General features: G+C 40.7%; 1 protein-coding gene across 1 annotated transcript in view; it reads left to right on the forward strand.

The window, feature by feature from the left end:
• Positions 1 to 302: 302 nt before the first annotated feature.
• The window catches only part of LOC101849018 (peroxisomal biogenesis factor 19), a 31,021-nt gene continuing 16,398 nt past the window's right edge, over positions 303 to 14,925 (forward strand). Inside the window, exons 1-3 of the mRNA XM_005089882.3 lie at positions 303 to 574; positions 8,628 to 8,776; positions 13,796 to 13,940. Of these exons, the coding sequence (XP_005089939.1) occupies positions 448 to 574; positions 8,628 to 8,776; positions 13,796 to 13,940 (421 nt within the window). The 5' untranslated portion in view covers positions 303 to 447. The remainder of the gene's footprint in view (positions 575 to 8,627; positions 8,777 to 13,795; positions 13,941 to 14,925) is intronic.

The raw sequence follows: 14,925 nt of genomic DNA on the forward strand, positions 1-14,925 counted from the left end.
TTAAATAAAGTTGTATTTTTGTTGTGTCCAATAAGATTTCATTTAATTATTGTTAACAAAGCAAATTAATAATCACACGAGAACAAACTAGACTCTATCGCAAACAGAATTAATTTTATAATGACAAACTTGTGCGTGCGTGGGGGGGGGGGTAGGTCAGAATTACAAGATAATCACGATAATAGTGATACATCTGAAAATAATGTAACTTCAATTAAATATTGTTGCACGTAACTTCAAACTGGTGACTGTACTGCACAGAATTCTACACTTAGTGTAGAATTCTGTGCTGTACTGTCACGCTTAGACAGGAAAAAAAGGGAGAAAAATCTAATGTACACTGCAATAATAATATTTATTGAAAAACGGTTAATGTACGAACTACGAACAAAGTAATAACATCAGAAGAGTCAGAGTGGGCCTGGGCTAGTTTCCGATTACAGCAGAATGGCGTCCAAAGGTGAAGCCGACAATGTGCAAGAGCAGAGTTCGCCAGTGGAAGGAGTAGCAGTGACAGAGGCAGGGGCTCAGAGTACTACTGTAGATGATCCAGAGCTCGATGCTATCCTTGACAGTGAGCGTCTGCTGCCTGTGAACATCTGTTTCATGCCCTTTTTGTTTTTGTTTTTGTTTTTTTAATTTGACGACCAGTTCTCGTCTTCAGCCTCAGTCTCAGCCTCGGGCCTCAGCAGCCAACGCTGTGTCTCATCTTTTCATCGTTGTAGATCTAATTGTGATGTGTAATGGGCACTACTTGGATATGGTGGTCCCGACTTTGGGAAGATAGAAGAATACCGGACCACTCGTACTCGTACATTATTGCGCGAGAAAGTGGGGCGGGTGGTCGGGGTGGAGGAGGGGGGAGGCTCAGGGGGGTCTCCCCCCTGACAAAATTTTAATGAATAGATCGGTCCGAGATTCTCCATTGAGAGATATCAAAAACAGGAAAATTATGAATTCCTAAGGTTGAGACATAGATCTAGGCAAAGTCAGTCCGCCGATCCGGTATTCTTCAACGAAGTGACTAGATTCTAGATCTATTCGGACTCGAGTCCGAATATGAAAAAATGTTATTCGGACTCTGATTCTTGTCCAGCATGACATGACTGCCGATTTCCTGTGACTCGTGACTCCGGCTTCCTGTCCTGCCTCACTCGTGACTCGCCTCAGGCTGGGTAGAGATGGGATCACTTCGGGCAAAATGGCGTTAAATTGTGCAGGAGCCGAGTTTTTATCTTATGATGAATTTGAAAAGTTATAGCGCTTCTAATAAATGTTTATTTGTCAAAAGGTCATCAGAAGCAATTAAAGATGGCTCGTTAGCGTGTGTCGGGGTCGGATGGGCGGCCTGCACACGTGTGGTGGGTGTGCGTGTCGGGGAGGGGGAAGCACTATCGGTCCGGGCGTTGAACGTCGCAGGCAACTGATCATTACAATAATAAGCTAGATCTAGTCTTGACGTAGATCTACGTAATGAATTGTGCGCTGGTCTATGGAATCAAAAGTTGCCGTATGCTCGGCTTTACACAGCAACACAACTTTTTCTTGGTAAAACAATTGAGATGACACAGGCTTGTGTATTTGAACGAATCGATCTTTTTTTTTACACAGCTCATAATATGCAGTATGCCAGGTGATCTGCTAATCTTCAATTTTACCTTTTTCTACCACAAAGAAAGTGGGAAACATGGGGTGGGGGGGGGGGGGCGTATCAATGAGGCGGCGGGCATCGGATCGGCAGATAAAGTGTGGGGGAAGCTAAAAAATGGCGGAAAATTGGAAGCACTGAACGTTAGATCTAATGAACTAAGACACTTCCTTTTTTTCCAGACCGTGTCCGAATAACATTTTTAAAATATTCGGACTCGAGTCCCAATACGAAAAAATGTTATTCGGACTCGAGTCCGAATATGAAAAAATGTTATTCGGACTCGAGTCCGAATATGAAAAAATGTTATTCGGACTCGAGTCCGAATAATGACGGCCATTCTTCAATCTTACCCCGACTTTTGTGACAGGGAAATATATATAACCCAGAGAAAATTTAGACGATTACTTCTGGTTCTAGTCTAGATTCTAGATCTCTAGATTAGATCTAGATCTAGATCTAGACTAGAGTCGATGTGCCAGACCGCGGCAGTTTCATGAGGTCAAGTGGCTGTGACCCTTGTGCGTGAAGAAAACATGAATGGCATGTGTGGTCACATATATATGACTGACCCATTTCTTCTCAGTTTGGATGCTATTGCAGTGATCTCCCTTGATTTGTGTGCCGGGACCAGGTCGAACCGCGATGCCTCTCGATAGCCCACAGTGCGGCAAGGTGCCGTGACCGCGGCATTTTTTTTTTTACGGAGTGCACCGGGTGAGAATAGCCAGAAGACTCGACTGCACTATTCTCACCCTGTGTGCGTTCACCGTTTATGGCCTAGATCTAGGCCAACCAATTTTGCGTTCACCCTGAACCACAGAATTCTACAGTGTGATAACAGAAAAATTGTAGTATTCTGTTCCGTGAACAAACGTTCCATTACTACTGTTAGCCTAAAAGCGTACAATTTTGTCTGTGTGCAGTGGAGAAAGAGAGAGAGAGAGGAGTAGCGCGAGAACTTCCGGTCAAAACAAAATGGCGACCCGCGTAGTTCGGCTTGATTCGAAAAGTTAAATAGCTGTAGCATCTTTGTAGACGATAAAATTATGACAAATTAGCTTACTTTTGTGCTATAACGTAATTTTTTTCTTTGCTTTTATCCATTTGATCATCCACACCGATAGAAAGTATTCCGAAATTAGGAAAAACAGGTCTTGTTTCACACCGGGTGAGAATAGCCAACTGTGGCAAGTCTCACCCAGGGTGAGAGGTCGATCGTCACCCCGGGTGAGGATAGCCACTTCCAAGCATAAAAAACATAGACCGACTATTTTTATCGATATAATATTTCAGTAGGCCTACACAAAAGTTGGGACCACCATATCCAAGTAGTGCCGTGTAATGTTACTCAACTTGAATCTACTTGTTGTGTACATCAACTCTAATTTACTAGGCTGCCACTGAACGGTGTGACAGTTACGTCTCTCACAACTTAAGGTACTCGGGTCACTTCACTGGAATACCAGTCACACCGGTGCAGTCAAGACATCATCAGTCATCTCGTCACACTCCAAATCCACAAAGACTTGAAGGTTGAATAGAGAAGGTCATTTCGTAGCAGGTAATACCGCACACGGCGCACCGGCAGTGGAATTTTAGTTGCCGCGGGGGGTTCCCCGCCGGGCGCCTTATCACGTCGGGGTCACGGGGGTCAGCTCCCTGTCACCGCTCTGTCTGGGCCGACTTAATTTTTGGTACTTTTCAACGTACAATTTAAGGTGCATCCTTGTATTTATGGTAATTCTCATTTAGTGCAGCCAAAGCACGCATTTCTGCTCTTGAGACTCAAAAAAGAACGGACGTTGTAACTTTTCTGGTTATTTCGTTAGACGCGCTGGAGTCGGCAATGCTAAATTGTAATTTTTTTGGGACTAGCGTGAATGAAAAAAAATCAATATAAAAAAAACGCATCGTCAAAATCTGTCGAACTTTTGGAATATGAACGACATAACATTAGTGAAGATACTCAGAAAAGATGGTATCTGCGCTTATAATAGAAGGCTGTACTTTTGCAATTTTAGCCATCGGGCACACAATTCGCTACGAAGTAATTCCTCCAAATACAACTTTATGTGTCTAATATAATCTTGAATATTCGCATATTTTCTCGAAAGTTTATAAAAGTTATCATGAAGTTTCTCAATGAAAAGTACAAATCGATTTTAGTGCTAGATCTTCAACGTAGATCTAATACACGAACAGTATCTGTTACACTCCAGAAATTGCTTACTTTTCTTAAAACGCTAAGTGTAGGTTTTGTAAGTTGACTGAATAATAGGAATGACTTCTCGTAATTGGGTTATAAGAATAATTTCTAGCTTTCCAGGGACACTGAATCAGCACCAGACTTTTCCAGCTTTTTTTACGTTTCTATGACCATTTGCAATAACTGACAATGTGACTGATTTCTTTACATTCATAATTGTGTCCGCGCATATTTCCTACACAAAAACTAAGAATGAATGTTTTAGCTGTCATTATTTTTATACCATACTAGAAGTTTATCTCTACCCATGTATTTACACGGTTTTTGTGGTTTTTTAAATCGCTTATAAATATTATATCTTTTTAGTTGTATGCAGGCTGCCATAGACACAGCATGATTCATGAACAAACGCAGAGTAACTTTCTCTTGTTTAATAGTAAAATATGAGCTAACTTAACGCTGATCGTCTTTAGTTAAAATATGCAGATGTGCATCTTTCTTCTCTTATAACTTGACTATTACTACTACCGCAGATTTATGATTTCTCATGGTAAAAGACATGATATTCGTAGTCAGTTTAACACAGAATTTGGAGAGATCTGTCGTGCCTTTTTTAAAATAACAATCATTTATTCATAACTTTGTAACTAAAATAGGACAAATTGGGTACTCTACAAACACTTGTCTAGAACAAAAACTAAGGCACAGAAACTAACCATTCTAACGCAGAATAAATCTCAAGACATTGAGCTTTTAGTACATTCGTGTAATGGTTTGCTGTGTGGGATGGGGAAGAAGTTATATCGTTTTAAACATAGTCAAAAATGGGAACTTCCCGACCGACACCGGCAAAGTCGCCTCAGGGCTCATTAACCCCGTGACCCCGAGCCGGGGAGCTCCGGCGGGCTGCAGAGTCATGCGAACTAAAAGAAACAGAATCGGGCGAAAAGTGGCGCAGTGCTGCGGTCCCGGTCCTTTGTTTACAGTGCGGCCATCTGGGATAGAATGAAATGTTGCTTCCGTGACCGGGTGATGATAATGGCCAGATTTTCAAGGCATGGGGCTACAAACAATGCCAAACTGCACACATTAAAATAAAATAATTTTTTTAAAAATCATATCATAATCTTACCTTACGGAGCAGGATACCACTGTTGAATATGATCAACAAAACAATGTTGTCTTGAATGCTTCCTTAGGTGTCTTTCCGTACTCCCCCTGCCACATAAATTCATCCAAGTGGGATGAGAGCATCGCCTCATTAGTACCACTCATGGCTTTAAATCGTCTCTTAGCATTCTTCCAGTAGTTTTCAACCTTATTTGTACATGTACATGCACCGGTTATGGGGTCGACAAAATTTTGCTCATGAATTATGACAATGTGTTGGTATGCCGGCACAACGGGAATATTCACTATGTTATGATATGAAGCAAATCCGTCACTGTTTAATATGCTGCCAGGAGCAATATAATGCCTTCTTTTATGCAGTCTTCGAGGGTGGCAGCAGTTCTGTCGGGCACTAATTCTAAAAATCCTTTCCCAGTGTGGCCCTATCCACTTCCCCAAACACCCACCTCTGTTGCACAACTCTCCCTACGTTGTTCTTCCTTTTAGCTATTAATTAGACTTTCATCTAGATCTCGACCTGCTGTCCAACCCCACCTATTAGAAAAGGAATTTCCACTAGCTTGAATGAACACACCTCACGGAAGTACGGGAACCACTGGATCACTGTATCCTCACTCAATCCAGTCAGGGACACAATATGAACAAATGGTTCCTTGAAACTCTAAGAGAAGAGAAGTTCAACAATGTTACACGTGAAGTCAACTGACTATGTTCGAGGAAGGTGTCCTTACACAAAAAAACCTTTTCACCTTTATGAGTTGGGCACCTAAAGCATCTTTCTTCACCCATACCTGTTTTTACTAAAGTCATGGAATCTGCCTCGGACATTCCAGACAAATTGGAGGCACTGATCGTATTAAATTGTTTTGTTGCTGCAAAAATCTAAGTGCAGCTTCTTCATTAGAGGCATTCTCATATAAAATATTATAAGCCATTGTGAAAAAACATTGCAAAACTCATGGCGTCACCATTGTGAAACTCAGTCAATTTACAACCAAAAAAAAGATGAAACACACAACTAAAATCGTATTTTAAAAAAGGCACAAGAAAAGGAGAAATTGAGATTCAATTACTGAAGAAAAGACTAATTAAACAGCAGTAACAGTAACACTAGAAATATCCTGGAACTTTACTCATGTGACTAAAGTGAACCATGCAAGTCAACTGAAGTGGCGCGAAATTACTTTCACGGCGTGGTTCGCTATGCCAAAATTAAATAACAAATTGTCTAGATTTTATAATATGATTTTTTAAATAATTCTCGTACCACTTGAACACAAGTGTGTTTTGGCCATTTTAATGTGCTGTTTGGCATTGTATGCCTTGAAAACCCTGCCATTATCGTCACCCGGTCCCGGAAGCGAGATTTCATTGTATCCTAGATGGCCGCACTGTAAACAAAGGACCGGGACCGCAACACTGCGGTATTACATCGTAGCACACTTGCAAACATCAAACGAACATTGTCATGGCAATCGTAAATCTCCATTTTTGGGAGACGGTTTGGGCAGTGTGTGGAGGGACGGCTATTGTTCGCCTACAAAGCCTATTTATCTATGCGTACAGGAGGGCCATCCGCATAGCCACGAGGCTATGCGTACAGGAGCCATACGCCACTTCGTTAGATCTATTATTCGCCGGTTTTGGTCCCCAGAGTAGAACTAGAGGGTCCTTTTTCAGTAGTTCGGGCCCTCTTATTTGAGCCTAGATCTACATCTAGATCTACTTGATGCTCGGTGAGCAAAGATCTCAAACCTAACAACTGCAAAGCATCTGTAAAATTCAGGGGGGGCATTTCCCCCTGAAACCCCCCACCATATTTTTATTAGGTCAGGGGGGCAAGCCCCTGAAACCCCCCTACTCTTGAGGCCAAAACCCGTTCAAATAACAATTGCAGAGTGGGAACTACAGAAAAAGCGCCAACTAGAGGGGAGTTTCCGGGGCGCTTGCCCCCATGACCGATAATAAAGATATTGGAGGATTTTCGTAACAAGCAACTGCTATGAGACAGAGTAGAAGGCCTATAGGAGCCTGAATAAAATTAGGAGATAGGAATAGGGTTTGGGTTAGGGTTAAGATTAGGCTTAGGTCTCTTCTCTATTGTGTTTGTTGGGATGGTCGCTCGTTACGGAAGTCCTTCAAAAAATATAGTGGGGGCATGCCCCCCTGAATTTTATCATAAAATCTGATGTTTTGTAGTTGTTAGATTTGTTATTCTCGCTCGCCACGTATCAAACATAGATCTAGAGACTAGGCCCAAAATAAGGGGGGTGGGAACTTCCGAAAAAGCACCCTATTTTTAAGAGCATTACCCATTAACTCTTTCCGGACATAGTTTTTTTTTTTTAGGTCTAGACGTAATAATTAACTTGTGGCTCGATTGGCTACACAGGTGGTGTACGAAATTATAAACATAACCATCACTCAAAACGTCACATTATATTATATATCAAATTGAAGGAAATTGAATGAGGAATACATCCCAACATGAAACAAGGATTGATTTTGAACATAAGTATGCATTACAAGGGTTAGAAATGGTGATGAGAATAGATTTTGACGGAAAAAATTACATTCACCAAACATACGAAAGCAAATCAGCATAGCTATCTTATCCAGGCCAAGAGCATATATCCATACATTTCTGAATGCGCAGCTTTTTATTTGAAAGCAATATTCCAATTTTTGTTTGGGTTGATATAAATACACTGAGTCCGGTTACATTGTTTTGTTGATGCAAATCCACAAGTACTAATTCACTCGTTTTTCCCCAAGCCCATGCTCTGACAAAGTGAAACTAGATATTTTAGTTCAATTCACCTAAATCCTTTCCAAGTTTTCAATAACAATGAAAAGTAATTATAAATGACGGATCGTATTAAAACGAAACAATACTGAGGCACCCTGTCATATCTCATTCGTCCACAAGGGGTGTAGATTCGCACCGATATATATATCTGTTATTACGTCCGGAAAGAGTTAAGGGCCATTACATATGTTTGGGTATTGACTCTGAAATAAGGTTTTAAAACTCGCAAATCTGTGGTTTTTCAAGAAAATGTTTAAATTAAAACATTATTATAAGTACTTTTATACCCAACAATATGGTGTTGTAATAGTCCAGTAATAAGGAAATGCAGGGGTGGGCAAGCTTCTCTGAAACCACTCTGGTTTTCTAAAAACTTTCAATAGCTGGGGGGTCACCTATTTTTAGCAGTGAAATTAGCAAGAATATGGCTGCCAAAGTTTGGTGACTTTCATAGTTTGAGAGCCCTTGGAAACTGAAAATTTACATTTTTCACACCTTTTAATATGAACATTTTACGATAAAATCGACTCAGAAATGTGTTTTAATGACACAGAGTCACTCAAGGTGTGGAACCCAAAAAAGAGTAAATATCGGGGGGGAAAAATTGCCCAACTGCCAGAAAAATGCACGTTTCTTTGATTTCATTGTTTTAGCGAGAGCCTGATTTCTCCACGATGCCTCACAAATGTTTCTGTAGGAGTTGACTTTTACAGGAAAAATGTTGTTACACAACAAGCTAAGGTTGATCTCTTCAGGGGGATGTTGCTTTTTTCTGAGTTGCTGTTGTGGACACCACTGTATTATATATATGTGACTTTTTCTTCCCTCAGGTGCCCTAGCTGATTTTGAAAAGCCAAAAGAGAATTTAGCGAAGAAAGCAGCCACAGTGAAAGCGGAAGCTGACAGTTCGACTGATACAGGGGAAGCTCCGAAACAAAGTGGGAAGGCCTCTTCGCAGGATGGAGCGGCACTCAATCCTGTAAGCAGTTCACCTTGAATTCGGCGTCTTTCCAACTTAATGTTTTATAAACAGCGTGTTTCTCTTCTTAGTTCTTTGCTCTAAAGTTTTCTTCCTGGTGAGACGTTTTTATCTTTATTGTCAATAGCATCTACTGAATCTATATAAAAGTGGACTTGGGAGGCTTTGTGCACAAACTCCTCCATTATTACCTAACCCACACCTTTGAAACTTTGCAGGCGTCCACAGCATCCATGAGGCTAGGACCTAACTTTAAAAAATCCACTCAAACTACTTTTCCAGATTTTTCCAAAATGTTTTGTTTCATCCACAAAGAGTTCTAATCTTGGGAAAGTCCGTCTTCTTAGTCCCCATTGTAAACAAGTAAGGTTTCCGTTCACTAGCCGTATGCGCACTGATTCCACACCTTTGGAATTCTGGAGTGTACAACCACTAAAGCGGAATAGAGAATCAATCTATACATCTATTATAACATTTGGCAACCTGGAAACATGTGTATCACTTTTCTGTCAAGATTTATTGCTCCGTTCAAGTAGAGCGAAAATAAAGTAGGCCAATGACTTTCAGTTAATGTTAATGCACCGATCATTCATTCCTTTCATCGAAAGGGGGGTCCAGCTAATAGCCTAAAATTGCCATTGATTTTTCTCCTCTGCCAAGAACAGCAGGACAGATGCAGCAAAATAAAAAACACCTTGTGGTCAGCTGTCACTGGTGCGCCATTCACTCGGTGACTGAGTGGTATTGTGTCTCAGTACTTCCATTCTTCCTTATTTTTGGTACCTTATGAATGAAAGTTTCGTACATGCCCCCCATCCCCATCATTACCAACCCCATCCATATAAAAGTACAAACAATACTGTAAGGCTACTGATATTCTGTTACTGTTACAAATGATCTGCACATGCTTCTGTATGGTCATGGATATTTTTGGTGTATAATTTTACAACAATTCTCGGCGACAAGTATATAAAAGAAACCTGCCAGATTGCACAGTTGCTGTTTTTGGCCTATTGGTCAAAATGTGGCTTTGCAAACCTTTCGTGCGTGGGTGGTTGGCGGATGCTCTGGTGTGGTTTGCTTCTTCTTTCCTAGCAAACATCTATCGTCCGTATCTCCCCTTCGTCTTTTTTATGTTTGTTTCTCTCTTGTAACAGCTCTAATCTTCTGGCGCTCATATATGACCTTATGCAGTTGCGAGCGCCGAAAAACCTCTACTAAACTAAAACTAAAAAGCTTGTGCCTATTTCCTCCTTTTTTTTCCATCACTCCTTCTTTGTGTTTGTCTTGATCATTGCTTTGGTTGGAAAATCTGTGGGTGCTCTGGTGTGGTTTGCTCCTTTTTTCCTATAAAAAATTTATCGTCTCTATCTCCCCTCCTTCTTTTTTTGTGTTTGTTACTCTCTTGTTACACTTCTAATCTTCGGCACTTATATGACCTTATTGTGTTGTAAGTGCTGTAAAACTCTTACTAAAGCTATACGAATTGTTATTTTAGAAAGAAATACACTTGTTCGAGATTAGGCCTCCGGGCCAGCGGCGCGTCCCGTAAATAAACGAGAATAGGCTCAAGTGAGTTAAAAGAAGGTTCCCCTTGCCATTACCATAACAAAAATATGGTTCAATATGTCATTGCACCCTAGTATCGATTTTTGGCCAATTTCTCCATTTGCGGATTGCGAGAAGTAACTCATTTTGTCAGAAACGTCTCACAAATTAAAATTTTCTTGGGATGTTCACCCCTTACCCCCACCAGACACTGTTTTTGGCCCCTAGACCCTCAGCAGGGAATTTTCGGGAAGGCAAATTCGGAAAAACTGATCTTGACGATACAGTCACCGTCTGTGTACGTACCTTAATTTTTCCTTTCTTTTCCCATTGGACTGTCACGACCCCATGGCACCGCCTCCAACTGTTCTTGGTTTTTAGTTTCAGAATCAATTTCTTTTAACTTCCGTCTTTATCATGCTCCCGTAGAATCCTTAATCTGAGAATTTCTCTAGATCTAGACAGTTTCTTTCTGATGGCTAACCTATTTACTCTATGCGCTTTTATCGGTCGATATCTTCGTTGTTTTTTCGATTACAAGCTACAGGAGGCAGTGAACTAACAGCTGACCCATTTGTTTCGTTTCGTTAAAATTTGGTGAAGTTATGTGTGATACTTTTTGAGCAGTAACGGACTAAGTCAGTCCCGCATGCATTGCAATAGATGATTTTACTATAAATTAGGTGTGGAAAAATTGCATAACCCCCACGCTTTGCCATTTCAAAATATTAATAAAATAAAAACTATTCTGACAAATCACAGATGCAGTTTTCTTTTTCTGTGAGAGCATTTCTTTCTTTCTTTTTTTTCTTTTTTTTTGTCATGATAGCTTTCTCAGTCTTTTTGTGGTTAACGATTCAATATACCATACCCCAAAACTGTCAGGCTGCAATGGTTATTGGGTGGAAAATAGCTCAGGTTCAAGTGGGTTAGAAATTGCTAGCAAGGGAAAATATTATGTCGATGAAGAAATCTATGACAAAATCTTGGTTAAAAAAATGGGTATAATGGGTTATTGGCAACCTGTTGAAGCAAGCTCCCAAATGCCATTTTCAACCCTCTAAAAGTACTGATTTATGTGAAACGTTCTGACAAAATGAGTTACTTCTCAGATTCGAGCCCTCTGGAAATAAACACATCCTGCTTATTGGTGAAGTTTTTAGAATTTTATAAGTATGAAATAATAAAAGGCATGTTATACTTTAAGAATATGGCATTTACAGAAAATCTAAAAATTTGACCCTAGTATAAATTTTTGGCCAATATCTCCATTTGTGGATTGCGAGAAGTAACTCATTTTGTCAGAACGTCTAACTCTTCTGTGCTTTGTCTGTTGGAATCTTCTGGTCAAGGGTCTAGTCCAGTGCTTGTCGAACCTTTTTACAGCCAGCCTCCACATTTGCCATCTTTAAGAGGTTAAAATTGGTCGCTTTTAAGAACAAGCGGGTTAACCCAGATTTCTGGTGTTCCAGAAATCTTGACCTACACCAAAAGTGGGCATTGTCCTACCTATAGGAGAAGTTTGGTTTCATTGGTGTGTATATTTGATTGGTTATATAGAGAAAACTCTTCTTGTCTTTTAAAGAAACTGAACAAGGGCAAAAACTTTACCTTCAATTTTCTCAAAACAGTAAATTTCGGGATTTTCTACTACAAGATGCGTTGTAACAAGCGGAGTATAAGATAGTACCTGTTACTTATCTGGGTGATGCACACTGCCCACCGTTTCTTTCTTTCATTGGTTTTTTTTTTAGCAGTAAATAGTCCACTGCCGGCTTGCTAGGCCTGTCACAGTTTCACCAGAGCCCTGTTAGCCTACAACTTTTCGTGGTGACCCGGGTTCTCCTTCATGGCTAGCGTGACGCCTCAGTGGCATAAAGCCACACTGTACTTCGTTGAACCCAGCAATCTCCTACTTTGTCCAGTTTCCACCTCCCGGGACGTGGACCTGGGGTTGGGCTTTGGGAGGCACACTGCCTACCAAAGTTACCAAATCAGTGGGTGGTTGGCGGGTGCTCTGTTGTGGTTTGCTTCTTCTTTCCTATCAAACAACTATCGTCCTTATCTCCCATTCTTCTTTTTTATGTTTGTTCCTCTCTTGTAGCACCTCTAATCTTCTGGCGCCTATATAAGACCTTATGCAGTTGCAACCAGCATAAAACCTTTACTAAAACTACTTACCGAATCATCCTCTAGAGGGCAATATCGCCTGGGCTAGCATGCACTGCTGTTTTCTTAGGAAATTGTCTGAAATACATATATGTGAGGCAGTGTGGTCGAATCAGGCTCCTGTCAATTTTTGGGCATATTGAGTTATTGGTGTTATTGGTATCATCTTAAAACTTGTTCATTTGTCTTGCTTTCAATGAAAAAATTACCCATCCATCTACAATAGAAGAGGAGATATTTTGGATTGAAGGGTGTGTGGGTCACCTGATTTAAGAGATAAAATTATCGAGAAAATGCCCGCCAAAGCTGGTAAATTCCAAAGCTGGAGAGTCCATGAAAACTGTAAATTTATATTTTTGTGCCTTTAATCAACGTTTTCGGTGAAATCCTCAAAGGAATGTGTTTGTAAATGGCCATAAAAGGTGTTGAGCCAAAAAACAAAAATTTGATAAAAATTACTAAGCAGGGAGAAAACTGCTGTTTTCTTCGACTTCATTATTTTGACGAGAGCCTGATTCCTCCACTCTGCCTCACATATATGTACTTACTTACTTGTCTTACTTGTCCTCTGTGTTGGGGTCACTGCAGTCAGAACATGTCCATCTCTGCTCCCCCCCCCCCTCTTCAGGATCCATCCCAGAGTTACATATGTACTGCCCACCATAACTGTGCAACATTATGGCCTGTATGGAAACGTAAACCTGTCAGGAAATGACTACTAGTCTACTATAAGAGTTGGATGTGAATGTTGTAGACAGGTAAATTTAACTTTTGTAAAACTAAACTGTGTACTGGTAGCTATATTATAAAGGTTTCAAACTCTAGAGTGACCCCCCGGCCCGGTGCCACTGACTGAAGTGTCTTTGTGCCGTTCCCAAAGGAGGGGACATTAACATCTTGAGTTCTTATGCGCAGTAGAATTGTAATTGTAAATGGGCTGATTCGTCTATGTCATGCTCATTACTGTGCCTGAACTGCTACAGGGAACTGCTGCTTTTTCTTTCCTAATCCTTACTATCGTCATTTTCCTCTACATCTATTGTATGTTTGTCACACTCATTTGACCCGCTATTTCCGGGGTGCCTTGATAGTCGAAAAAGACTTTGTGCTGTTGAAACTAGAGAGGTGAGCAGAGTAAGTCTGATTCCCTGTAAGGACTTTTCTGTTGACATCTACCCCTTGGCGCGCATATGACCTTGTGCAGTTGCGAGCGCCTTAAAACCTCTACTAAAACTAAAACTAAACTCTAGAGTGGATCTGAAACAGACCTGATGATTACCGTTTTTTGTCTTTGTGCTGCAGGAAGATGGACTGCCGGAGGATTTGAACTACGACTTCATGGCCGACGCAATGAACAAGCAGTTTGAGGACACGTTTGCGGCTCTAATGAACGACCCGAACTTGAAGAAACAGTTTGAGGATTTGGCAGGCTCAGCAGAGCAAGCTGGTGGGGGTTTTCATTTTGTTAATTTGTTTTTTCTTCTACTCATACCCCTGCTGGGGGCTCTCGTGGCCTAGAGGTGAAGGTGTTGGCTTCTCATTCAAAGGTCCCGGGTTCGAATCCGGGTAGCGACTGAAAAGTTTTCTTCTCTAAAATTGTCTCCTTTCACCTCCTTTCCTGCTTTCTATCAATGTTGTGTCGTCTTCTTTCGTCTCCCACGGCGCACTGGCGGTTTGCCGCGGGGGGTTCCCCGCCGGGCGCCTTATCACGTCGGGGTCATGGGGGTCAGCTCCCTGTCTCCGCTCTGTCTGGGCCGACTTAATTTTTAGTACTTTTCAACGTACAATTTAAGGTGTATCCTTGTATTTATGGTAATTCTCATTTACTGCACCCAAAGCACGCATTTCTGCTCTTGAGACTTAAAAAAGAACGGACGTTGTAACTTGTCTGGTTATTTCGTTAGGCGCGCTGGAGTCGGCAATGCTAAATTGTAATTTTTTTTGGACTAGCGTGATTGAAAAAAAAATCAATATAAAAAAAGGCCTTGTCAAAATCTGTTGAACTTTTGGAACACGAACGACATAGCATTGGTGCAGATACTCAGAAAAGATGGTATCTGCGCATATAATAGAAAGCTGTAATTTTGCAACTTAATCCATCGGGCACACAATTCACTATGAAGTAATTCCTCCAAATATAACTTTATGTGTCTAATATAATCGTGAATATCTGCATATTTTCTCGAAAGTTTATAAAAGTCACCATGAAGTTTCTCTATGAAAAGTACAAATCGATTTTAGTGCTAGAATATATCTTCAATGTAGATCTAATACACGAACAGCATCTATTACACTCCAGAAATTCCTTACTTTTCTTAAAACGCTAAGTCTAGGTTTTGTAAGAGACACTGAATCAGCACCAGACTTTTCCAGATTTATTTTTCATTTCTATGACCATTTGCAATAACTGACAATGTGACTGATTTCTTTAC

Source organism: Aplysia californica, unplaced genomic scaffold, assembly GCF_000002075.1.
Source record: "Aplysia californica isolate F4 #8 unplaced genomic scaffold, AplCal3.0 scaffold00010, whole genome shotgun sequence".
NCBI classification, from domain to species: Eukaryota; Metazoa; Mollusca; class Gastropoda; order Aplysiida; family Aplysiidae; genus Aplysia; species Aplysia californica.